This window comes from Chelonia mydas, chromosome 3 (genome assembly GCF_015237465.2).
Source record: "Chelonia mydas isolate rCheMyd1 chromosome 3, rCheMyd1.pri.v2, whole genome shotgun sequence".
Taxonomy (NCBI): domain Eukaryota; kingdom Metazoa; phylum Chordata; order Testudines; family Cheloniidae; genus Chelonia; species Chelonia mydas.
Window position 1 is genome coordinate 7,822,839 of NC_057851.1, and position 25,628 is coordinate 7,848,466.

Below are 25,628 nucleotides of genomic sequence, written 5' to 3' on the forward strand. Positions count from 1 at the left end.
CCAACCCCAAGCCATTCAACAGTCATGAGACAGACCCCCAAAATCATGAGATTGGCTTAATATACGTTATTATTATTATAGGTATTACTATGGTGCTTAGGAGCCCTAGTCATGGGCCAGGATCCCACTGTTCTAGATGCTGTACAAACACAAAACAAAGATTGGCCCAAATACTGGACGATCTAAGCGTAAAACAAAGAGACAACAGATGGAAACAGACAATCTGGGGAATATCCAGAGGGCTGGAGAGCATGGGGCTAAGCCAACCTGATTATAGAATGAGCCCCACCTGAGGGGCATCAGGCAAATTCCCCATAAAAAGCAGAAGGTGGCTGCAGTAAGGGGAATGAGGACCAGGCCTAAGTAGTGATAAAGCCTAGCTGCAGAAAGGGCTGGAGAGAGCCAGGTAGGAAGCTCAGAAAGTAAAAAAAAACTTTCCAGGCAAGGAGGCCTGTGAGAGATCCTGATTGAGCAGGGAAGAGATGGAGAGAACCAGAGGAGAACTTAAGAGGCTGGGTAGGAAGTGGCCCAAGAGAAACTGCAGCACAGGTAAAGGAGCAGACCTAGTTGCTTAGTTCAGGCCATGGCCCAGAGTTCAGACTAGAGGGGGTGAGTGGGTTCCTCTACCAGCCCCAAGGAAGGGGGCATACAAACCCACACAGAGTTATTGAGCCCAGCAAGGGAGCTACAGGCTAAAGAATAGCCCCAGTGAGGTGAGGAAGAATTTTGTTTCTGTTAAGACATTGTTGAAACTTTTAGTTTGGACAGTTGTGACCCTGGAATGGCTGGAGGGCCAAGTTGCTGGGAGAGAAGCCACTGCACCACTCCTGGCCATGAGGGGGTGGCTAACAACTAGTGGACTCATTTACAGGGGAATACAAGGAAACAATTAAACCAGTGGTTCTCAACCTTTCCAGACTACTGTACCCCTGTTAGGAGTCTGATTTGTCTTGCATACCCCAAGTTTCACCTCACTTAAAAACTCCTTGCATACAAAATCAGACATAAAAATACAAAAGTATCACAGCACACTCTTACTGAAAAATTGCTGACTTTCTCATTTTTAACATATAATTATACAATAAATCAGTTAGAATATAAATATTGTACTTACATTTCAGTGTATAGCATATAGAGCAGCATAAACAATTCATTGTATGAAATTTTAGTTTGTACTGACTTCGCTAGTGCTTTTTATGTAGACTTTTGTAAAATGAGGCAAATATCTAGATGAGTTGATGTACCTCCTAGAAGACCTTTGTGTAGCCCCAGGGGTACACGTACACGTACTCCTGGCTCAGAACCACTGAATTAAACCATATTGGGCAGAAAGATTTGAAGGAGGATAATGAAGTAGCTTTGGAGATGTTTATGAGGCACTCCTCCCAGACCTGAGGGACAGCACAGCAGAAAGCAGAAAGTTGTTCATTTGAAAATGTAACAAGTGGGTGACTGAGGTGGGAGTTGACATTTCAGTACTGAGAGATGTTGGGTAGGGTGGGGAGAGGCCATGAAGGGCCTTCCAAGTGAAGACAAGGCACTTATGTTTGCTATGATAAAGAAGCGGTAGCCAGTGGAGAGATGCAAACAGAGGAGCGACATGGTCTGATGGGCTAGAAGAATGATCTTGACGGCAGCATTCTGAATGGATATGAGCAGGGCAAGAGTACATTTGTGAAGGCAAGAGAAAAAGATGCTGGTAATCGAGTTGTGAGATGGGGGGAGCTTGGATGAGAGTTTTAGCTGTGTGAATGGATTGCACAGGCCATAGCTCAGAAATGTGATGCAGAAAGAATCGGCAAGATTAATGTAGATCGGTTGTGAGGACCTAGAGAGAGGTCTGAGTTGAAGATGACAATAATACACTTTGTGTTTTTTATTTGCTTTTGGGTTTTTGAGTCTTTAGCATTCACATTTCCCAGCTTTTCTTTGCAACCATGGGGGCTAGAAACTTACTTTTTTTAAAATGAAAGCTGATGTTCTTACATAATTGGACTCATAGGCTTTAAGGTCAGAAGAGACCATTGTGATCATCTTTCTAGTCTGACCTCCTGCACATTGCAGGCCACAGAACCTCGCCCAGCCACTCCTGTAATAGATCCCTAACCTCTGGCTGAGTTACTGAAGTCCTCAAATCATGGATTAAAGACTTCAAGTTACAGAGAATTAACCATTTACACTAGTTTAAACCTGCAAGGCACCCATCACCCATGCTGCAGAGAAAGGCAAAACCCCTCTCAGGGTCTCAGCCAATCTGACCCCGGGGAAAATTCCTTCCCGATCCCAAATATGGCGATCGGTTAGACCCTGAGCATGTGGGCATGACTTCAAGAGCTGGGCATAGGTGCTAGAACTGGGCGTGCTTGCACACTTCCTGGATTGAAGTGGTTTCCATTATATACAGGGTTTACAGTTTGGTTCAATGGCTCCCAGAACCCCCACTATAAAAATTGTTCCAGCACTCCTGGAGCTGGGTCTTTAAGAAAAACACCAAGACTCACAATCATATCACATGACTTGGCAACACCGTATCCCTCTGAAGCGCTTACCTCATGTAAGCAGCATGTCAGCTGGAACTCTGTGACTGCAGCACAGCGACAAAATCTGGCATTAGCAGCTGCTGTAGGTAGGCTAACTTTGTCCTATGGTATCATTTTTACTTTATCTTTTATTATTATTTATTTATTATGAGAGGGGCATAGTCACCATTCAGGATAATGGCCTCATGTGGTAGGAGTCTGTACAGATACATAGGGAGATGCAATCCTTGCTCTGAAAACTTTTCAATCTGGTGCTCTGATGTTGCAGACACTTGCTCATGTTTTTAACTTGACTTCAGCAGAACTGCTCATGTGCTTAAAGTTAAGCACGAGTAACTTTTTGCGGGAATGGGCCTAAGAAAACAGGCAATACACAAAAGGTGGGTTGTATGAATGCAGACAAATTGTGCATTTTTATATTCATTATATATACTAATATTTTTTAAACAAATAAATACATACCTGACTGCCCCTGGAACTTTCTTTTAGGTGTCAAGTTTCTTGAAGTGCTCTCAGAGGAAATGGGTCTCGGAGGGATTTGAATGATGAGCGGGTAGTGGACTTATAAATTATTTAAGGGGGAGGGTTCTATGCGAAATGGAAGACAGTCTTTACTTACGTAGTGGCATGGAGGAAAAGATGAGTTGAGGATGCTCAACAAGAGAGCATACTTTTCAGAAATTAAGTAATCTAGTGAGCAGGATGGGGGGAAGTATTAAAATCTACAAGCATGGTAGAAGACTGAAGCATTTACAAAACAATATAAGTAAGGTAAAACTGAATATAATTCCCACCAAAAAAGAAAACTGCAAGGAACAAGAAGAAGCCACTGTGACTCCTCAATGATATAATGGTAAAGAAAAAAGAATTTATAGTAAGGAAATGAGTACTTGTGGCACCTTAGAGACTAACCAATTTATTTGAGCATGAGCTTTCGTGAGCTACAGCTCACTTCTTCGGATGCATACTGTGGAAACTGCAGAAGACATTATATACACAGAGACCATGAAACAATACGTCCTCCCACCCCACTCTCCTGCTGGTAATAGCTTATCTAAAGTGATCATCAAGTTGGGCCATTTCCAGCACAAATCCAGGTTTTCTCACCCTCCGCCCCCACCCCACACAAACTCACTCTCCTGCTGGTAATAGCCCATCCAAAGTGACCACTCTCTTCACAATGTGTATGATAATCAAGGTGGGCCATTTCCTGCACAAATCCAGGTTCTCTCACCCCCTCACCCCCCTCCAAAAACCACACACACAAACTCACTCTCCTGCTGGTAATAGCCTATCCAAAGTGACCACTCTCCTTACAACGTGCATGAAAATCAAGGTGGGTCATTTCCAGCACAAATACAGGTTTTCTCACCCCCCCCCCCCCTTTTTTTTCCCCAAAAAACACACACACACAAACTCACTCTCCTGCTGGTAATAGCTTATCCAAAGTGACCACTCTCCCTACAATGTGCATGATAATCAAGGTGGGCCATTTCCAGCACAAATCCAGGTTTTCTCACCCCCCACCCCCATACACACACAAACTCACTCTCCTGCTGGTAATAGCCTATCCAAAGTGACCACTCTCCTTACAACGTGCATGAAAATCAAGGTGGGCCATTTCCAGCACAAATCCAGGTTTTCTCACCCCCCCCACCGCCATACACACACAAACTCACTCTCCTGCTGGCAATAGCTCATCCAAACTGACCACTCTCCCCACAATATGCATGACAATCAAGGTGAGCCATTTCCAGCATAAATCCAAGTTTAACCAGAATGTCTGGGGGGGGGTGGGGTAGGAAAAAACAAGGGGAAATAGGCTATCTTGCATAATGACTTAGCCACTCCCAGTCTCTATTTAAGCCTAAATTAATAGTATCCAATTTGCAAATGAATTCCAATTCAGCAGTTTCTCACTGGAGTCTGGATTTGAAGTTTTTTTGTTGTAAGATAGCGACCTTCATGTCTGTGATTGTGTGACCAGAGAGATTGAAGTGTTCTCCGACTGGTTTATGAATGTTATAATTCTTGACATCTGATTTGTGTCCATTTATTCTTTTACGTAGAGACTGTCCAGTTTGACCAATGTACATGGCAGAGGGGCATTCCTGGCACATGATGGCATATATCACATTGGTGGATGTGCAGGTGAACGAGCCTCTGATAGGGTGGCTGATGTGATTAGGCCCTGTGATGGTGTCCCCTGAATAGATATGTGGGCACAGTTGGCAACGGGCTTTGTTGCAAGGATAGGTTCCTGGGTTAGTGGTTCTGTTGTGTGGTATGTGGTTGTTGGTGAGTATTTGCTTCAGGTTGGGGGGCTGTCTGTAGGCAAGGACTGGCCTGTCTCCCAAGATTTGTGAGAGTGTTGGGTCATCCTTCAGGATAGGTTGTAGATCCTTAATAATGCGTTGGAGGGGTTTTAGTTGGGGGCTGAAGGTGACGGCTAATGGTGTTCTGTTATTTTCTTTGTTAGGCCTGTCCTGTAATAGGTGACTTCTGGGAACTCTTCTGGCTCTATCAATCTGTTTCTTCACTTCCGCAGGTGGGTATTGTAGTTGTAAGAATGCTTGATAGAGATCTTGTAGGTGTTTGTCTCTGTCTGAGGGGTTGGAGCAAATGCGGTTGTATCGCAGAGCTTGGCTGAAGACGATGGATCGTGTGGTGTGGTCAGGGTGAAAGCTGGAGTCATGTAGGTAGGAATAGCGGTCAGTAGGTTTCCGGTATAGGGTGGTGTTTATGTGACCATTGTTTATTAGCACTGTAGTGTCCAGGAAGTGGATCTCTTGTGTGGACTGGACCAGGCTGAGGTTGATGGTGGGATGGAAATTGTTGAAATCATGGTGGAATTCCTCAAGGGCTTCTTTTCCATGGGTCCAGATGATGAAGATGTCATCAATATAGCGCAAGTAGAGTAGGGGCGTTAGGGGACGAGAGCTGAGGAAGCGTTGCTCTAAATCAGCCATAAAAATGTTGGCATACTGTGGGGCCATGCGGGTACCCATAGCATTGCCGCTGATTTAAAGGTATACATTGTCCCCAAATGTAAAATAGTTTTGGATAAGGACAAAGTCAGAAAGTTCAGCCACCAGGTTAGCCGTGACATTATTGGGGATAGTGTTCTTGACGGCTTGTAGTCCATCTTTGTGTGGAATGTTGGTGTAGAGGGCTTCTACATCCATAGTGGCCAGGATGGTGTTATCAGGAAGATCACCGATGGATTGTAGTTTCCTCAGGAAGTCAGTGGTGTCTCGAAGGTAGCTGGGGGTGCTGGTAGCGTAGGGCCTGAGGAGGGAGTCTACATAGCCAGACAATCCTGCTGTCAGGGTGCCAATGCCTGAGATGATGGGGCGTCCAGGATTTCCAGGTTTATGGATCTTGGGTAGTAGATAGAATATCCCAGGTCGGGGTTCCAGGGGTGTGTCTGTGTGGATTTGATCTTGTGCTTTTTCAGGAAGTTTCTTGAGCAAATACTGTAGTTGCTTTTGGTAACTCTCAGTGGGATCATAGGGTAATGGCTTGTAGAAAGTGGTGTTGGAGAGCTGCCGAGCAGCCTCTTGTTCATATTCCGACCTATTCATGATGACAACAGCACCTCCTTTGTCAGCCTTTTTGATTATGATGTCAGAGTTGTTTCTGAGGCTGTGGATGGCATTGTGTTCCACACGGCTGAGGTTATGGGGCAAGTGATGCTGCTTTTCCACAATTTCAGCCCGTGCACGTCGGCGGAAGCACTCTATGTAGAAGTCCAGTCTGCTGTTTCGACCTTCAGGAGGAGTCCACCTAGAATCCTTCTTTTTGTAATGTTGGTAGGGAGGCCTCTGTGGATTATTATGTTGTTCAGAGGTATTTTGGAAATATTCCTTGAGTCGGAGACGTCGAAAATAGGATTCTAGGTCACCACAAAACTGTATCATGTTCGTGGGGGTGGAGGGGCAGAAGGAGAGGCCCCGAGATAGGACAGCTGCTTCTGCTGGGCTGAGAGTATAGTTGGATAGTTAACAATATTGCTGGGTGGGTTGAGGGAACCATTGCTGTGGCCCCTTGTAGCGTGTAGTAGTTTAGAAAGTTTAGTGTCCTTTTTCTTTTGTAGAGAAGCAAAGTGTGCGTTGTAAATGGCTTGTCTAGTTTTAGTAAAATCCAGCCACGAGGAAGTTTGTGTGGAAGGTTGGTTTTTGAAGTGAAGAAACAGATTGATAGAGCCAGAAGAGTTCCCAGAAGTCACCTACTACAGGACAGGCCTAACAAAGAAAATAACAGAACACCACTAGCCGTCACCTTCAGCCCCCAACTAAAACCCCTCCAACGCATTATTAAGGATCTACAACCTATCCTGAAGGATGACCCAACACTCTCACAAATCTTGGGAGACAGGCCAGTCCTTGCCTACAGACAGCCCCCCAACCTGAAGCAAATACTCACCAACAACCACATACCACACAACAGAACCACTAACCCAGGAACCTATCCTTGCAACAAAGCCCGTTGCCAACTGTGCCCACATATCTATTCAGGGGACACCATCACAGGGCCTAATCACATCAGCCACCCTATCAGAGGCTCGTTCACCTGCACATCCACCAATGTGATATATGCCATCATGTGCCAGGAATGCCCCTCTGCCATGTACATTGGTCAAACTGGACAGTCTCTACGTAAAAGAATAAATGGACACAAATCAGATGTCAAGAATTATAACATTCATAAACCAGTTGGAGAACACTTCAATCTCTCTGGTCACGCAATCACAGACATGAAGGTCGCTATCTTACAACAAAAAAACTTCAAATCCAGACTCCAGTGAGAAACTGCTGAATTGGAATTCATTTGCAAATTGGATACTGTTAATTTAGGCTTAAATAGAGACTGGGAGTGGCTAAGTCATTATGCAAGGTAGCCTATTTCCCCTTGTTTTTTCCTACCCCACCCCCCCCAGACATTCTGGTTAAACTTGGATTTATGCTGGAAATGGCCCACCTTGATTGTCATGCACATTGTGGGGAGAGTGGTCAGTTTGGATGAGCTATTGCCAGCAGGAGAGTGAGTTTGTGTGTGTATGGGGGTGGGGGGGTGAGAAAACCTGGATTTGTGCTGGAAATGGCCCACCTTGATTATCATGCACATTGTAGGGAGAGTGGTCACTTTGGATAAGCTATTACCAGCAAGAGAGTGAGTTTGTGTGTGTGTGTTTTTTGGGAAAAAAAACTGTGGGGGGGGGGTGAGAAAACCTGTATTTGTGCTGGAAATGGCCCACCTTGATGATCACTTTAGATAAGCTATTACCAGCAGGAGAGTGGGGTGGGAGGACGTATTGTTTCATGGTCTCTGTGTATATAATGTCTTCTGCAGTTTCCACAGTATGCATCCGATGAAGTGAGCTGTAGCTCACAAAAGCTCATGCTCAAATAAATTGGTTAGTCTCTGAGGTGCCACAAGTACTCCTTTTCTTTTTGCGAATACAGACTAACACGGCTGTTACTCTGAAACCTGTAGTAAGAAAATGAGAATTGAGATGGGAAGGAACCAAATAAATATTGAGAAACAGTCAGATGATATAATTGATTATAAGGCTCTACTTGTGTACTGGCCCTTCTAAAAATGTAAGGATTTTTCATTTTGATATATTCACTTTCTCTTTATTCTATCTATAATGTTCCCAGTAACAAATACACAACAAAATTCTTGTGTAATTATCTAGTGCTTTTGTTTAAAAACAAACTTGGCTTTTTGAGGAGTCCACGTTTTTGGATTATGAACTGACATATTATGCTGAGATGCATCACATTTTGTAGCATCAATCAGGTTGTATACAGTAATGTTATTTGATGTAATGGATGAAACGGAATGTGGTGTGTCACATTGTGATACATCAACTCTGAAACAAATTTCAAAAACTATTTTCAACTACCATCATGTCCTTTATTGTGACCAGTGTTAATAAGAAAAATGTTATTTTTAAACAACATTTTTAATGTAAATATTTTTCATGATACTTTATCATAGTAGTTTGAAAGCAGTTAAGACTCCTACTGTGAGTAAAATAACATAATACCAGAAAAAAGTTATAGGAAACGAACTGCCATTATATACCTGAACTGAATTTTTATTTGGTAGTGAGTCAACAAATATGGTGTACCCCAGGAAGGAGAATGATAGAACTTCAGGAATGAGAGATGAAAGAGACCCATTAGGTCAGTTCTTCCATCCCTCTGTCAAACATGACCAGTGGAATCTGGAGGCAAAAGCAGCTATGGTGGGACACCAAGCAAAAAACATATTTTTGTATAGAAAAAGTGATTCTAAACATGGCATCATGGGATTCTGTGTTTGTTATTTCTCTGACTCTACATCAGATTTGCTCCCTTTACAAGTTAAGTTTTTTTTCTAACTGCCAGCCCTATAAATCCAGCCTGGGTGTGAAAGTCAAGCTAAGCTCTTTGTGACTTGTGCTTTATCACCAGTAATAAAGAGTCTGTGGGCCAAATTCTGCCATAAATTATACTTGTGCAGCTCTTGCAGATCCATAGAGGCTAGAATCATCTGCACAGAGGCTCTGTACCACCAAATGAGGTCTCTGCTTCTTGTGGTCCTGTCTGGCCCCATGATAGCCTTGGCCAAGGTCATGCTTTCAGCAACTCTCATCCGGTGGTCTTTTTGGAACTCCCAGCGTGGGTGAGGCAGGAGTGATTGAACAACAGAGGGCAGTGACGCGTGGCTGTCTTAGGCAGCACTAACTCAGGCTGGAAACTTACAGCACTAACTTGGTCAGGGGAGAAGCAGACAATACCTATCCCTTCAACCATGCTGCCTCCTGACTTTCCTTCTCCTCACCCATAGACCCACAGAGCTGCTTCTCACAAGGTCTGGGGAAGGGGGAAAATACAGCTGAGGTGACACTCTTTCCCCTCCTGCATGCAGACATGATGCTCTGGTCCTTAATTAATAATTCTGGTGCTGCAGAGCTGGAACAGGATCCAGCAGCTGTGCTGGCTTTGCAGGGATTAAGGGTGTAATCTGTTATAAAATTTATTTTTGTCATTAAAATTATCCACTCTGACTCCGAGAACACACAATGAGCAGATCTGCTAAGTAAGACAAGGCCCTTTTTACACAGTAGGTGCCATTGCATGCAGTACGTTATCTGTCCATGTGATGCGGTGTGTAAACTCCACACTGGAACTGAAGAAGTTAAAGAGCAGCTCTGGGTTCGGATGACCCCACCTGCAGAACATGTTCCCATTGGAGGTGGAGCCTAAAAGAGAGCCAGACAGCTCAGAAAAGGGGCTGACAGAGCAGGGCCCTACCCTAGAAGCTCCTAAAAGAAGTGCTGTAGAAGCCTTTCCCTTGGAGGAAGAGCCTGCCTGATGCACCTAGAGGGACTGAAGATTCAATTATTCTCCTCTTCTCTATCACTTTGTGTCAAACAGTGCGACTTTGGTGGGGAGGTAGATGGCAGGAAGTGGCTCATCAGAGTGGCAGCGTTAAGACACTCTTGGGTGCCAGATATTATTGCCTCTTACAGGGAACTGGGCTGGAGCCCAATGGATTGGGAGATCCCAGGTTCTCTTACCAGCAACCCTTGTTATGAAGAGCACAAATCCCTCACTTCCATACTCCCCCTGGGGGAAGCAAGGGGAGGGTAAAGACTGTGAAAACTCCCTGGCTGGGTCTGGACACCAGCAGGGGTCAATAAATGGACTGAAGGTCGTCTCCCCGGTTGTGAGGGTGTGGGGCCAAACATTTTCCTTACCCCAAAGGGGGACGAGGCTAGCTGGTGACCTGAGTGGAGTGGTAAGTCAACACCCACCAAAAGGCAGATGGCCACAGGGCATGTTAGTGGCCAGTGACAGACATTGGAGGTGGGGCGAGTAGAGACCTAGCATCTTAGCCACAAGGTAATGCTGCCAATGAGCACTGCCCATCACAGACCATAATCACAGCTTGGAGACATTTAAAAACACCCGACAAGCTTTGTAGTATGTTTACTTAAATCCTTTTGTCACATTTTGCTTGTTTTGAGTTTAGAACGTTTTAATATCTCTTAAATATCTGTAGTCCTAGAGATGAGCTAATAAAATCCTTGGCTGTGTCATAGGGTGGCTTGCCTTTTGAGGGCAGTCAGGTTCAGCCTTGCCTGTGGCAGATCAGCTACTGCTGCCCCCACAGCTGAGCCTGATTGAATCGAGCCACCTGATCACCAGGCAATTGTCAGACCCAGCTGCAGAGGAATTGGGTGGGCTTCCATAAAGGGTTGGAAGAGCTCCGCTGGGGAAGAGAGCTGTGAGATGGAGGCTGTCTGCTATGAGTGGCCTGAAGAGGATGGATGGTAGGGGAGATGAATTTAACCAATCAATTTAATTTAATCAATTTAACCTTTACAAATAACTTCCTCTTTCCAAGGTCTTGTGTGTGTGAAATATTTTCTCTCTCGCGCGCGCAGTCTCTCTCTCTTAAAAAAAAAAGTCAACTGTTTAAGCAACCCTTTAAATCTTACTTTCCCTAACTAGAAAGACACTTGCTTTAGCATTGGCAACTTTTTCTGACCATACATTTTATTGCTATCTCCCATCAGGGTTGGAAGAGGCCTCAGGAGGTCATCTAGTCCAATCCCCTGCTCAAAGCCCTGGGTCAGAGCAAGTGGAGGCCCCTCCCCACCCCTTCCTCCTGTGCTTTCCTACCCACCCGTGCTCCTGCCAGGGAGCGGTGTCGGGGCGCAGGGGCTTCCCCTATTCCACAACAGGAGCGCCAGGCAGGTGCAGCGGGGCAAGCCCCCGTGCCCTGACACCGCTCCCCGGCACGCGCCGGGCGGGAGGAGTGGATCAGGGTGCGGGGTCGCCCATTATTCTGGGGTCCCTCAAATGACTGGGGCCCCTGGGCACAGGTCCTGTTTGCCCAGTGGCTAATCTGCCACTGGGTATGAGTGTCCTAATTACTAATGTATAGCAGTTGCCATTTAAAAAGTCAGCATTTCCCAAGTTACCATAAGATGGTAGCTAAGATATTACAGAATTTCCTTATACTTATGGGACAGAATATCTGTGGTATCTGAGATAACGTGGAGCAACAAGTCTTGGTAAAGGTTGACACTTTATTGGCAACCACAGGTAAAATGCTTAAAAATCCTGACAGAGTAAAAAAGAAAAAGGGAAGATAATATCGCAGGGTTGACCTGATGGTTTTATAATCCAGATGGACTTTCTGATGGGTTCTGATTGCTCATCCTTCAGGACAGTGGGAGTAAGCACCCTTGCAGTGGCAACATCTGCAGATGCTGGGGGAAATAAGTGCCCCTCATCACCCAACAGTAAACCCTATGGCCAACAGGTATAGTGCAGCTGAGGAGCTTCGAAGAGGTTTTTTTTTTCCGCTTCTTTGGCTGGGAAGCTGGTGACCTCAATCAGGGACTTGGAGGGATAGAGGGTGTGTGAGTGTGGAGGATAAAATGGATTGGCCCTTAAAGTTTTGTAAAGAATGAAGTGGATTAGGATTGACACATGTTAAAACAGGGAAGAAAAAAACAAAATAAATCAAACAGAAGTAAGATCATGGAGTTAAACTCCATGAGTCAGACTCCAGCTCCACTTCAGATCCTTTACTGAGAACCTTATGCACATCCTCATGACTTTATCTGTCTCCAAATGATTTTCCATATGCAAGTCCAAATGTAAAAGAGTTCCCAGGTCATTGGGTTCCAGCTGTCTCACTGATCCTGCACTATTGCTTCCAGCTATCCACTTTTCTCATTCTGGTCCTGGATTCAGGAATGCATCCCTGTTCAGGAGAGCAATTATGCCAGTACTTAAGTCCCAGTGAAGTACAGTAATTAAGAACATGTCTAAAGTTAAGCATATTCTTAAATGCTCTCTTGAGTAGGGATGGGTTTAAGCATAGGCTTAAAAGTGGTTTCCTGAATTGGAGACTGACTCCCTAAATTCTCTGACTTTCCTTACATACGTGGCCCTAGATTTTTAGAAATGGGTGCCTAGAGTTAAGCTTCCAAGACCACATGTAGGCACATAAATAAGTGGCCTGATTTTCAGAAGTGTCGAACAACTGCAGCTCTCATTGAAGTGAATAGAAGCTGGAAAAAAAAAACCCTGTTATACGAAATAGCAGTAGGGACTGATCAGAACTTTGGAAATCAGGTCATTTACTCAGGTGTCTAAGTTTAGGCACCCATTTTTGAAAATCTTGTTCATGGTTTCTAAGCCTAAGAGACAGCTCAAGGAAGCAGAACTCTAAAGCGTTTAAAGCCTCCTGTAATTTGCAGCTATTCTTCTCATTCAGTCTGTAAATAAACTGAACTGAAGAACATGTATTCACAGAGTTTTGGTTTTCAGGAAAATATGACAAATGGATACATGGAAACTTGAACAATGTATTTGTTACCACCATTTAATTCAACACATCATGCAATCTGTGTTCAGTGTGCTTACATTAGTAGAGTACAAGTAGCAGAAAAGATAAAGAAGCATGTAGCTTGTTTGCTGCTGAAATATAGATGATTGAATGGTTTAGGAAGGAATTATCTGAATAGAAAGAAATGACAAATGAGACTATTTTCATTTTTTGGCACTGAGTTTTGATGTGTGATTGGTGCTGAAATTTTACCCAAAGGCACTGGTGTCCTTTTTCTGTTTTTGCTGCTTAGTTTTCTCCTCTGACTTGGGGCTTCTCTTTGCTGACATTTTCAGACACTTTAGTCATTAGACACTAAATGATAACATTACACTCATTACACTGACAAACTAGCATTTTTTCTAAAGGTTGTAGTCTTTCATTGGAAATTAAGATTGAAGACCTTCTTTTTTACAAGACTCAGAAGAACACCACTGCCCTTCAATTATGTACTGTATATTGATGGTGCACAGCAGTAAAAAGTGTTATATGAAATAGCAGTAGGGAATGATCAGGCCTGATAGCCTGTGTGTCTCGCAGTGGGTTACCAATCAGACCACGAGGAACTTTTTTGAGGATGCCTCACTTTCTCACAAAGCAGTTCACAGGTTACTTTGTTGCTACATCAGTTTTCAGACTGCTCATAATTCTCTTCTTCTAAACTTTGTCAGCCATCACAGAAGGAATGAATCTGACACTTTCCTGTTGCATCATTTTCCTTTTCTTCCCCCCCATGAAATATACAAAATCAGACCCTCATATTAAATTTGGAATTAAATAAATGCAAATAAAAGAATATACCAGTTGCAGATCAGGAAGCTTTATTAAATCAGGCAGCCTCCCTTGCTCCTGTTTTACTAGCATAGGGTGAAATTCACCCATTTGCTCAGGACCAGCACCAAACCTATGCACACATCCTCTTTGCCTCTGTTTTATGTAAGTAGCGTCAACACCTTGTGAATCTTAATAGCTGTGTTTTTTTTAAAAGAAGCTCCAGCTACTGGATTCATTTGGGTCAGTGAGAATCTTAATTTTCATTTAAAGTAGTAGTAAGTTTCTAGCCCACACGGTTGTCGAGATAAGCTTGAAAACATTGTCTGAGTGTACCCTAATGGCTCAAACACTAGAAGGCATATAAAAAGAACTCAAAATGCTTTCATGATTTTAAACCAAAGTTAAAGAACCCGGGGAACTACAGACCGCTTAGCCTCACTTCAGTTTCCGGCAAAATCATGGAGCAGGTCCTCAAGGAATCCATTTTGAAGAACTTGGAGGAGAGGAAAGTGATCAGGAATAGTCAACATGGATTCACCAAGGGCAAGTCATTCCTGACTAACTTAATTGCCTTCTATGATGAGATAACTGGCTCTGTGGATGAGGGGAAAGCAGCGGATGTGTTATTCCTTGACTTTAGCAAAGCTTTTGATCCGGTCTCCCACAGTATGCTTGCCATCAAGTTAAAGAAGTATGGGCTGGGCAAATGGACTATAAGGTGGATAGAGAGCTGGCTAGATCATTGGGCTCAATGGGTAGTGATCAACGGCTCAATGTCTAGTTGGCAGCCGGTATCAAGTGGAGTGCCCCAGGGTTGGTCCTGGGGCCAGTTTTGTTCAACATCTTTATTAATGATTTGGATGATGGGATGAATTGCATCCTCAGCAAGTTCGCAGATGACACTAAGCTGTGGGGAGAGGTAGATACGCTGGAGGGTAGCGATAAGGTCCAGAGTGACCTAGACAATTTGGAGAATTGGGCCAAAAGAAATCTGATGAGGTTCAAGAAGGACAAGTGCAGAGTCCTGCACTTAGGACGGAAGAATCCCATGCACTGCTACAGACTAGGGACTGAGTGTCTAGGCAGCAGTTGATTCCTTGAGGATCTCCTCCATGATTTTTCCAGGGACTGAGTTGAGGCGAGCCTCCTTCTTCCCTTTTTAAAAGATGGGCACTACATTAGCCTTTTCCCAATCATCTGGGACATCCCACAGTCGCCATGTTTTCAAAGATAATGGCCAATGGCTCTGCAATCACATCTGCCAACTCCTTTAGCACTCTCGGATGCAGTGCATCTGGCCCCATGGACTTGTGCTTGTCCAGCTTTTCTAAATAGTCCTGAACCACTTCTTTCTCCACAGAGGGCTGATCATCTCCTCCCCATACTGTGCTGCCCAGTACAGTAGTCTGGGAGCTGACTTTGTTCGTGATGACAGAGGCAAAAAAAGCATTGAGTACATTAGCTTTTTCCACATCCTCTGTCACTAGGTTGCCTCCCCCATTAGGTAAGGGGCCCATACTTTCCTTGACCTTCTTCTTGTTGCTAACATACCTGTAGAAACTCTTCTTGTTACTTTTAACATCCCTTGCTAGCTGCAACTCCAAGTGTGATTTGGCCTTCCTGATTTCATTCCTGAATGCCTGAGCTATATATATATATATATGAGGAAAGGCTGAGGGAACTGGGGTTATTTAGACTGCAGAAGAGAAGAGTGAGGGGGGATTTGATAGCAGCCTTCAACTATCCAAAGGGGGTTCCAAAGAGGATGGAGCTTGGCTGTTCTCAGTGGTGGCAGATGACAGAACAAGAAGCAGTGGTCTCAAGTTGTAGTGGGGGGAGATCTAGGTTGGATATTAGGAAACACTGTTTCACTAGGAGGGTGGTGAAGCACTGGAATGGGTTACCTAGGGAGGTGGTGGAATCTCCATCCTTAGAGGTTTTTAAGGCCTGGCTTGACGAAGCCCTGGCTGAGATGATTTAGTTGGGGTTGGTCCTGCTTTGAGCAGGGGATTGGATTAGATGACATCCTGAGGTCTTTCCAACCCTAATATTCTATGATTCATGATTGTTTGGGGTTGGCACTACTGAGGCACCATATAGGGCACAATTTTTAAAGGGTGAGTGCTCAGCATTTTCTGAAACTCAGGTATGTCTAAGGCATTTCCAGTGGGTTGGGGGGCCTCTGCCCCCAACAGCATTAGTCACTTTTGAAAATCTTAGTCTTGAGATCCATTAAATTTAATTTTGCATTCTTAAGTGATGCATAATGCACTGTAAATTTTGCTCTTGGTGTAACTTTCATTTGGCCAGAAGTAGTATCGAAAGAATTCGTGGCTGCAAGTGAATGGATGTACCACAGTAAACAGTTCTTAATCTTTAAAAAAAAAGACTTTAATCTTGAATCAATAGAGAACATATTCTGTTAAATTAATAGGTCCAGTAAATGCCTTTATCAGGAATCTAACTTAATAAATTTTTTTTAAAATTTAATGGAGCACTAATTTTTTGCTGGGCTTGTATATAATAGCAGCACAGTAAATTATCTTAAAAATAAATGAAGTGAATTGAGTTCACCCAGGCTTCTTTGAAAGAAAGTATTTTTTAAAAAAACTTCATAATCAACATCTTGCAAAGTATTGATTTTTACAGTGTATGCCTTATTTATACAGTGCTATAGGTGTGCAGGGAGCTTTACAGATAAAGCATGCCAGCTTCCTGCTCCAAAAAGCTTGCAGTCTAGGGTCCCAATCCTGCAACTGGATATATGTGACTTTTCCACAGAGGCACTGAGTGCTATTCTGGCACACCTGGGGATTTAACCTGTACTGGTGCACAGTTACGATGGAGAAACCCACAGGTGCTCCATTGTTAAGGTTGAAGCTATTTTCCCATGATAAACCCAATTTTTCTCACACCCTTCCGCTTTGCAATAACAGTTCTTGTCTTATTTATCGTAAGCCACTATATTACCCTAACGTGGAGCTAACCCCTCCACCCCCTTCCAATATTTAACCATCTCTCTGCCCTCATAGTCCAGGGCTTTCAATTTTCCTACAATTCACATTATAATTTCCCTCACTCCAGTTGCAGATCATCCTGACTTTCCCCGCTCAGCATCTGTCTATAAATGTTTGACCCAAGCTGGGATTATTTCTGCAATACACCTGACTGCTAATGGAAAACATTCATTTCAGAGCATTCCTAAAACAATACAATACCCCAGTTCAACCTGGTTTGCTCACAGTAAGGTTTTACACTATATATAAAGCGTGATAATCAATATGACGAGGTCCTGTGGGACCTCAATCTGGAAAGCGATTGCGGAACGGAGAGCTACAGCAGCCACGTTGTCTTGGGTTCGTGCTCTTTGATCCCTTTCTGTTGCTATCAGGACTAACTCTCTTGGAAGTATATGGTCAGACAACTGATATCAGTGAAGGGCCTGGGGAATATTCTGGGATCAGATCTTGCATGTTGCATTTTGCTTAAAGCTCAGATATTTCATTCAGCTTTAGCATAGTCTGTTTCATCCCACAGTAACTATATGGGTCCAAATTAGTAGATTTTCCCTTATGCTGGAAGCAGTGTATTCGAGGTAGGCACTAGATATAACACAGAATATGTTTTGGAACTGTATCTGTTTTCAGCCCAGCACAGCCGCCCTGGCACACAGAGGTAGTGGAGAGAGGACTCTTGTCTTGCATAAAAATTCCCCCTCTGTGAATTAGCATTGCGAGAATGTTAGCTCCTGCCTCCTCCCCATGCACATTACACTCTGCAGTGCCACAAACCTCATGTTATGCCTGACACGTGTGCAGATTCACTGGGGCAGAGGAAGGACTCCCTATGTCCTCTCTCTCTCTCTTCTAATACACTTGTGGAGCCCTAAAATTGTAGCCGATGGCATATGTCCCTCTGCTTCCACAGAATATCAGATCCACAGAATCGCTGTTGTCTTGTCAAGAGAGGGATTGGAAATTGAACATAAAATGGACAGCCACATAGTGGGGAAAATACAAAAAGACAACTTAATTTAATTAAAACTCAAGTGGAGCAACTTTTTCAGCTTCAGTAAAAGAAGTGGTGCAGTTTTGTTGAATTCAGTCTAGTGCATCAATTCTTCTAGGAACCGAGTGGAAAAAGGGTTGGAATTTGATTACAGTGGAGACTAAATATACTTTTGTGTGAAAAGTGTTTCAGTTTCAGAGACATGCTTGGAGGTGGAAGATAATTGGGTGGCAGGCATTTGAGGATTAAAAACAATTGCACGTCAATGCTTGGGTGGAACTGCTATCGATTTTGAATTGTACAGTGAATGGAGCCAGTGAAAACCAGACTTGTTGTTTTCCCTCTCCTGGCCCCCGGCATTCTCCCTCCCAGGTTAAGCTTTAGTAAACTGAAGTAGTAGTCACATCTGATCCATTGTATAGCTTCCAATGATGGAAATAATGTAGTAATCTTATAACAGTATAAAGTATGGGTAATCTGTAAAGTAGAAACAGAATGAACTATATACACCATTGCCTATTATTGAAGTGATATTTATTGAATTAATGTGACATTAGAATATGATGCATGAATTTTTAATTTAGCTTACTGATAGGCAGCATGGAAAAAAGTCAAAATTCACATGTGTGGTCATGTCAAAAGGCAGTAACAGCAGTAACAATACAAGATTACATTTTTCCTGCTTCCTTGTACAGGTCAGAATTCCACTTTTAAGAATGCTTCACTTGTGACTGTGATGATGATGATTATTCATGTTTATATAATGCTTACTCTATGTCATGTTAGAAATAGACAAGTTGTCCGAAATATAAAACCAAAGTGGAACTCCAGTTTGTCCAAGGGAACTGTGGGGTTTAGAACCTCTGGAAAAACAGGCCCTTCTTACTTAAATTCAGACATCACTAGGGTTATACAGGTCTTCTTATGGGATAACAGCCCGCACTGAGAGGTGAATTGATATATTTTTTTAAAAGAATGACTTGTGGCATCTTGGAGACTAACAAATGTATTTGAGCATAAGCTTTCGTGGGCTAAAACCCATTTCATCAGTGCATCCGATGAAGTGGGTTTTAGCCCACGAAAGCTTATGCTCAGATACATTTGTTAGTCTCTAAGGTGCCACAAGTACTCTTTGTTCTTTTTGCTGATACAGACTAACACGGCTACCACTCTGAAACCTGATATATTTTTGACATACAGATTAGTAAGCAAAACTTAACGTACACCTGTGCCATAGTTATTGACCAGTCAAATTTCAGGCTCTCCTAGAGCCATTTTGAAAAGAGTATTTGTGTTTCCATAGCAATCAATATTTTACTACACTTTTCTTTTCTTCTTGTCTTTTAGCTAAACACCATGTCAATGGAAACAGAACAGTGGAACCTTTCCCAGAGGGAACACAGATGGTTTTATTTGGTAAGATATCATGTCTAAAAGAAAAACACTAAACCGTATGGAGAGAATGCATGCCAAACTTCTTGATTTCAGCAACACTCCTTAGGGTTTCACAATCTGGACTGTTATAGCCATTTTTTAATCATCATAACCAACAAAAAACGGTTGGGTTTTTGGTGAAGTGTATGACCAAAAAAGTGGGTATTGCAAGTATTTTGCCTTAGTTTGACAAACAGTATGTTTAATCCTTTAAGTGTCTTGTATAAATACGGAGTAGCAGTTATTTGCGTATGATAGGCCCTGTGACATAGCTCAGTGCTTTATACAAAATTCTGGAAGTGATTTATGACCCTAGACCTCCACTGCACTCAAATATTTGTGGTGAAAGTTTTATCTAGTTTATTTGCATAGCTTTCTCAGTTGACTCGTTTCTTCCTTCCTTTCTGCCTAAAGGACAGATTCTGATACCTTTACTCACTCACAAAATAAGTCACTATTACTGTGTAAGCCCATTGACTTCTCATTGGTTGACAGGTGACCCTTACAATTTTATGTCCTCCCATTTGGTCTTCTCACTGCCCCAAGGGTCTTCACAAAATACCTCCTGGTAGTTGTAGCACATCTCAGATGAAAGGACATATTTATCCTTACCTAGACAATCGCGGAAGTCTTCATGTTTCCCCTGACCATGACCAGGGTTTGCCTGCGTCGCCTAGGTCACATGACAGCGTGCACATATGTGGTGCGCCGCACACAACAGGCTCCAGATGCGACCCCTACAGCAATGGCTCGTGACAGTCTACTCCCTGTCAAGGGACCACCTGGAAAAGGTTGTTACCATTCCAGTGACGATACTTACCTCGCTGTGATGGTGGACCAACCCTGGGTAAGTCCTGGAAGGAGTTCGCTTTGTCAGCACTCCTCACTCAGTCAAGTTGGTTTCGGACGCCTTGGACTTTGGCTGTAGGGTGCACCTCAGCACTCTCCAGACCCAGGGAATGTAGTCCCCAGAGGAAATGACCCTACACATGAATATCAAAGATCTCAGGGTGGTGCGCAGGGCTTGTGGGCTTCCTACCTCACCTGTCGGGCAGAATGGTCAGAGTCTTGATGGACAAGATAGCTTCAGTGTTCTACATCAACAGACAAGGGGGAGCATGATCCTTGGCCCTCTGCCAAGAGGAACTCCATTTCTGGGACTTCTGCATCGACCACAGAATTCATCTAGAAGCGGGTCACCTTCCAGGTGCCAAGTACACACTAGCAGATCACCTAAGCAGGGACTCATCCTCTCACCACGAGTGGGTGCTCCACCCGCATGTAGCCAGAATGATCTTCTAGAGGTGGGGAACTCCCCAAGTGGATTTGTTCGCCACCAGGCAGAACAGGAGGTGCCACAGGTTTTGCTCCAAATGGGGTCTGGGCACGGGCTCCTTCTCCGATGCCTTCCTCTTGCCATTGGCAGGAAGCCTGATGTACAGGTTTCCTCCGATTCCACTCATCAGCAAGGTCCTACCGAAAATCAAGAGAGACTCAGGTTGTCATGGTGAGGCAAGTCTCCTGCAAGCCCCTGCAGAGTCCCATTGCCCCTGGAACTCCTGCAGTGAGCCTCTGTGTATCCAGATCCCCCCACACCTAGACCTCCACTGAGCTGCCTGCACCAAGACTATCCCACACAGAACCCTCTCACCCCACACCTGGATCCCCTACACTGAGCCCCTCCACACTTGGATCCTGCCTGGTTGAACCTGCCTGCCCCATGCCTGGTGTGCCTGGCACAGAGGGGCAGGGCCCCAGGGTGTTTCTGGGGCAGGCCCAGGCCTTGTGCTATGTCAGGGTCACGTGCAGCCTCATCACTGAGTCGTGTCCCCGGGCTGGAGGGGTGGGGAAGCTTCAGGGTGACCTCCCACCTTTGTGGAGCCAGTAGCCTTAGCTCCCCATGACCATGCTGGAGCTTCTGACTTTATTTATTGACTAATAAAACTTGCAGAATTTTAAAATATTGTGTGCAGAATTTAAAAAAAATATGGCCCAGAATTTTTAATTTTTTGGTGCAGAACGCCCTCAGGAGTACCAGGTGGATTAGATCAACCGATTTTCTAGACAAAGGAAATGCAGTAATCTTCTCAAAGAAAGAGATCAGGTTGGACTGGCATGACTTACCTTTCGTAACACCATGTTGTATTTTATTACCATTATTGTTTACCTCTGTGTCCTTAACTGCTCTCTTTCAAAATTTGTTCTAATCATTGTTATATTTTAGCTCCAAAACCAGTAGTACTTGGCTTAAAAACACGTCACTGGTCTACTCTACTATTGTAGAGATTTTTAAAGCAGCAACATGCAGTTCAATTCTTCCTTTTGATAAGCATTATTCATTGGACTTGACAACCAAATCCAATGTTCACTTTGGTAAGGTGAAGCTACAGTCCATTTTTGCCTAGAAATCTTTGCCCACCATCCTCTGTTGGAGACAGTCCTTGCTAATCTGCCAGAAGTGGGAATGCACAGAAGTCCTCAAAAAAGAAAGAGGGATTACCGACTTGTAAATTATTTGTTCTTTGAGAGTTGCATCAGTGTCTTCCTAATATCCACCTGCCTTCTCTCTGCCTTGGAGTTCTTTGTATTTTAGGACTCTGTGGGCTAGGAAGAAGGAACTGAGTTGGTCAGAGACAGGGATGTGCTACCTTATATAGACAGAGCCAATGATGTCATCTAGCCCGACAGCACTCTTGCACTCCGTCAGTGGACATGGCTTTGTCATACAGTTCCTCAGCTTGACACTAGAGGTGCCAAATCCTATAAATGTGAATGCTTAGAGGCAACTCTTGAAGAACAGTAATTACTAGAAGTAACCTCTTTATTAATATCTAAAAGGAAATGTATCAGTAAACATGATTTTAGAAGTGTAACCTGCTTTCAGTAAATATTCCCAGTACTCAGATATGTTTAGATTTACTTGTAAAATAGTATAATGTTTAATGTCAGGTCTACATGGAGATGCAAAAGATAACCCTTTTCCCAACGTGTGTAATACAGTTCGTTATATAGCTCTAGTTTCTGAGAAGCAGCCTCACTGATGCCAATGCCGATTCTATGTCATTTACTTTGATATGACTTCCTGTTTTGATCCAGGTATTTAGAGGGTGTGTGCGGGCTGTAATTATTCCTGCAGGTCTTCCCATTATGAGAGAACATCACAGTTGAGAGATTAAGCTGTCCTCAGATTATTCCAATTCACTTAAAACAGCTACTCTATTTACCATGGCCCAGCTGCATTACATGATATACATGCTGTTCATTACAATAAGGAAATACTTCCTTATTTTTTACCACTGTGGGAGTCTAGATTTCAAATGTGGCACACTAGTGGCAAACGCATTAACACTAACCAACTAGTGACCTGTTGACCCATCTTGCATCAACCAATCAAAGAACACCTAGAATGATAACACACAGTAGGTGCATAGTTACTGCACACAATCTCACAGGGGTTACTATGGACTCATATAATGAAATCATTATGACACTTGAAGTGAGATGGAGAAGTGTTCCCAGCTCCTGCTGGTCAAGCAAATGAAGCATTGGGAATCAAACCTAGGTGTCATGCATGGTAGAGCAGAACTCCTCCATTAAGTTGCTGTCCAAGCAATTTCCCTGTTTATCTGGCAATAAAAGTTTTCAATGATTGAAACATTTTGCCTGTGGGGGGGAAAATCTTTACAAACTGGGCTATTTTTAACAAAAATATCTGAACAAAGACAATATTTAAAGGGGTACAAAAAATTTGAAAAAAAGTATGTTAGGACCCCAAATCAGCAAGAGGATATAGTTATAGTTTTAAAAATTACAAGTAAAGGCCTTGAGCCAGCAAGCACATGTAACTTCAGTGGGCCTGTTCACTTGTTCAAAGTTACACACATGTTTAAGTGCATTGCTGTATTGGGGCCAGAAATATTTGTCAAATTTTCTCCTTTATTTACTACCAAGATCTGAGTTTAAGATGACATATTTCTGCTTTAGCAATTGCTGCCTCAACACAACTTTCTAACCTCTTCCTGAGAATCAGTGAATTTTTGCTGTACTTTTTGATCAAGGCAGTGGCATTCCTGATGGCCATCACTACTGTCAGGTGAATATAACAAGTGAAAGCTCTATTAATGATGAATTATGCACTTTTCACCAAGAAAATGAAGTTCCAAGAACTACAGTTCACCTATAAGATTTATTTTTTTATGGTCTGTAGAAAATATGCTTTCTAACATATTACTATCCACATCCTGAGCAAAAGAAACATCTTAGCCTTACTTTTATATGTCAGGAGACATTTAAATCTGTAGCTGAAGAGTTCATAAGACTTCAGAATGTTGTACCAGGTGCATGTGCTGTGACCTAAATTTTAGAGGAAATATCTAAAGCAAAATTGCCAGATGTTGCAAGAAGCATATTTTGGAAGCATAGCGCGCCAGAGAGAACATCCCTCCAGAAGGAATTAATGCTCATTACACTCCAACATCTTGGGCAGGTGAATGATGCCCTAGCTGAGCAGATCTGTGAAGCAGCTAGATGGTCAATTTGTCATATAGTCATAAGACACTGTAAAAATGGACACTCATTTCTCTATAAACCTGGAAGGAGGAAATTAATCTGTAAAGACATTGTAGAAGGCAAGGAGCCTTTTTTAATAAAAAGAACAGGAGTACTTGTGGCACCTTAGAGACTAACAAATTCATTAGAGCATAAGCTTTCGTGGGCACAGCTGCTACTCTGAAACTTGTTTATTAAAGGCATGTTTATTAAAGAGATACATGATTTCCATTTCTTTTCGCTCTCCGCTTCCAAACTATAACTCTCAGCCTGTTACTTCCTTATTCTAAGGATTAGTGTAATAGAATCATGCAGGCACAGAGCTTAGGGCCAGAAGGGAGCACCAGATCATGGAGTCTGATTTCCTGTATGTCACAGGTCACCAACACCACCCAGCAGCTGCCCACTAAACCCAACAACCAAAACTAGACTAAAATATTACAGCCCTCAGGAGACTAGCCTATCATGTGTCACCATCAGAGAATAGGAGGGGCCGAGGTACACCAATGCCTGAGGCCCCTGCAATGGCAGGGAAGTGATTGAGCTGTACCCTGATAATCCTGGCAGGTGACCCGGACCCACATGCTTCAGAAAAAGTTAAAAAAAAAAAAAAAGTCACTGCAAATCTGACCTCAGGTAAAATTCCTTCCTGACTTTACAGATGGTGCTCAGTTAGACCATGAGCATGTGAGCTAGAACCAGGCAGCCAAGCACCTGAAAGAGAGAATGCCACTTTAGAACCCTGGCCCATCCTGTCCAATGTCCCATCTTCAGTGGTGGCCATTCCTGATGCTTCAGAGGAAGGAGAGGAAAGGAAAAACAAACAAACAGAATACACTTGGAGGGGTGGGGGTGAAACCCCTTCCTGAAAAAAGAAAAGGAGTACTTGTGGCACCTTAGAGACTAACCAATTTATTTGAGCGTAAGCTTTCGTGAGCTACAGCTCACTTCATCGGATGCATACTGTGGAAAATACAGAAGATGTTCTTATACATACAAACCATGAAAAAATGGGTGTTTACCACTACAAAAGGTTTTCTCTCCCCCCACCCCACTCTCCTGCTGGTAATAGCTTATCTAAAGTGATCACTCACGAAAGCTTATGCTCAAATAAATTGGTTAGTCTCTAAGGTGCCACAAGTACTCCTTTTCTTTTTGCGAATACAGACTAACACGGCTGTTACTTTGAAACCCTTCCTGAAAGCTGCAGGTGACTTGCTTAAAACCCTGAAGCATGAGCTTTTAGAAACATGGGCTCATTTCCGGTATATATCTCAAGGGCTGCTGATCCCTGTCCCCTACTATCACAAACAACTCTGTCATACAATTGCACTCATAAATTTGTCCAGCTCTCTCCCAAAATTAATTAAGTTGTTGCTCCCACAACATTGATTGGGCAGCTATTCCAGAACCTCACTCCTTTCATGGTTAGAAACACCCTTCTAAGTTCCAGTCTGGAAATTAGTGGCCACACTTTACCTGAAAAATGTCAGGGGATCTTACCCTCCTAATTCTTTGTATAGAGCTTTTGCCTATTGTGTAGTATTTTGCAAAGTTATATTCAAGTTAAGAATGTAGTAAGTTAATTGTTTTCATGAGTATGTTAATATTCTTGGAATTTTGGAAGCAGTGTAACAAATCTGTGGCCATATAAGAAAATCATGGTTGTCACTAATCCGCATACCATGTCATTTGGAATTTTATGATGAAGGAGATGTGGAGAAAGAGGGGGTTACAGGTATTATTTTTTATACTTATATGCACCTCAGTTTACCAGTGTGGTGTTATCCTGAAAGGAGACAATTAAATCAAAGGAGCCTATAACGGGAAAACCAACTGGAAACAAAACCATCACAAAGTTAAGGTGCTATCATAGGAAATACACTGGATTTTGGGGGAAGCTATTAAGTGGGAAAGAACCCC

At 43.2% G+C, this 25,628-nt stretch overlaps 1 protein-coding gene across 2 annotated transcripts in view; it reads left to right on the plus strand.

Annotated features, from left to right (window-relative positions):
* MSRA (methionine sulfoxide reductase A) overlaps positions 1 to 25,628 on the plus strand; it is a 430,620-nt gene that overhangs the window by 167,675 nt on the left and 237,317 nt on the right. For both annotated transcript variants that reach the window (XM_043542091.1, XM_037893852.2), the window contains exon 2: positions 19,071 to 19,139. In XM_043542091.1, the coding sequence (XP_043398026.1) occupies positions 19,071 to 19,139 (69 nt within the window). The remainder of the gene's footprint in view (positions 1 to 19,070; positions 19,140 to 25,628) is intronic.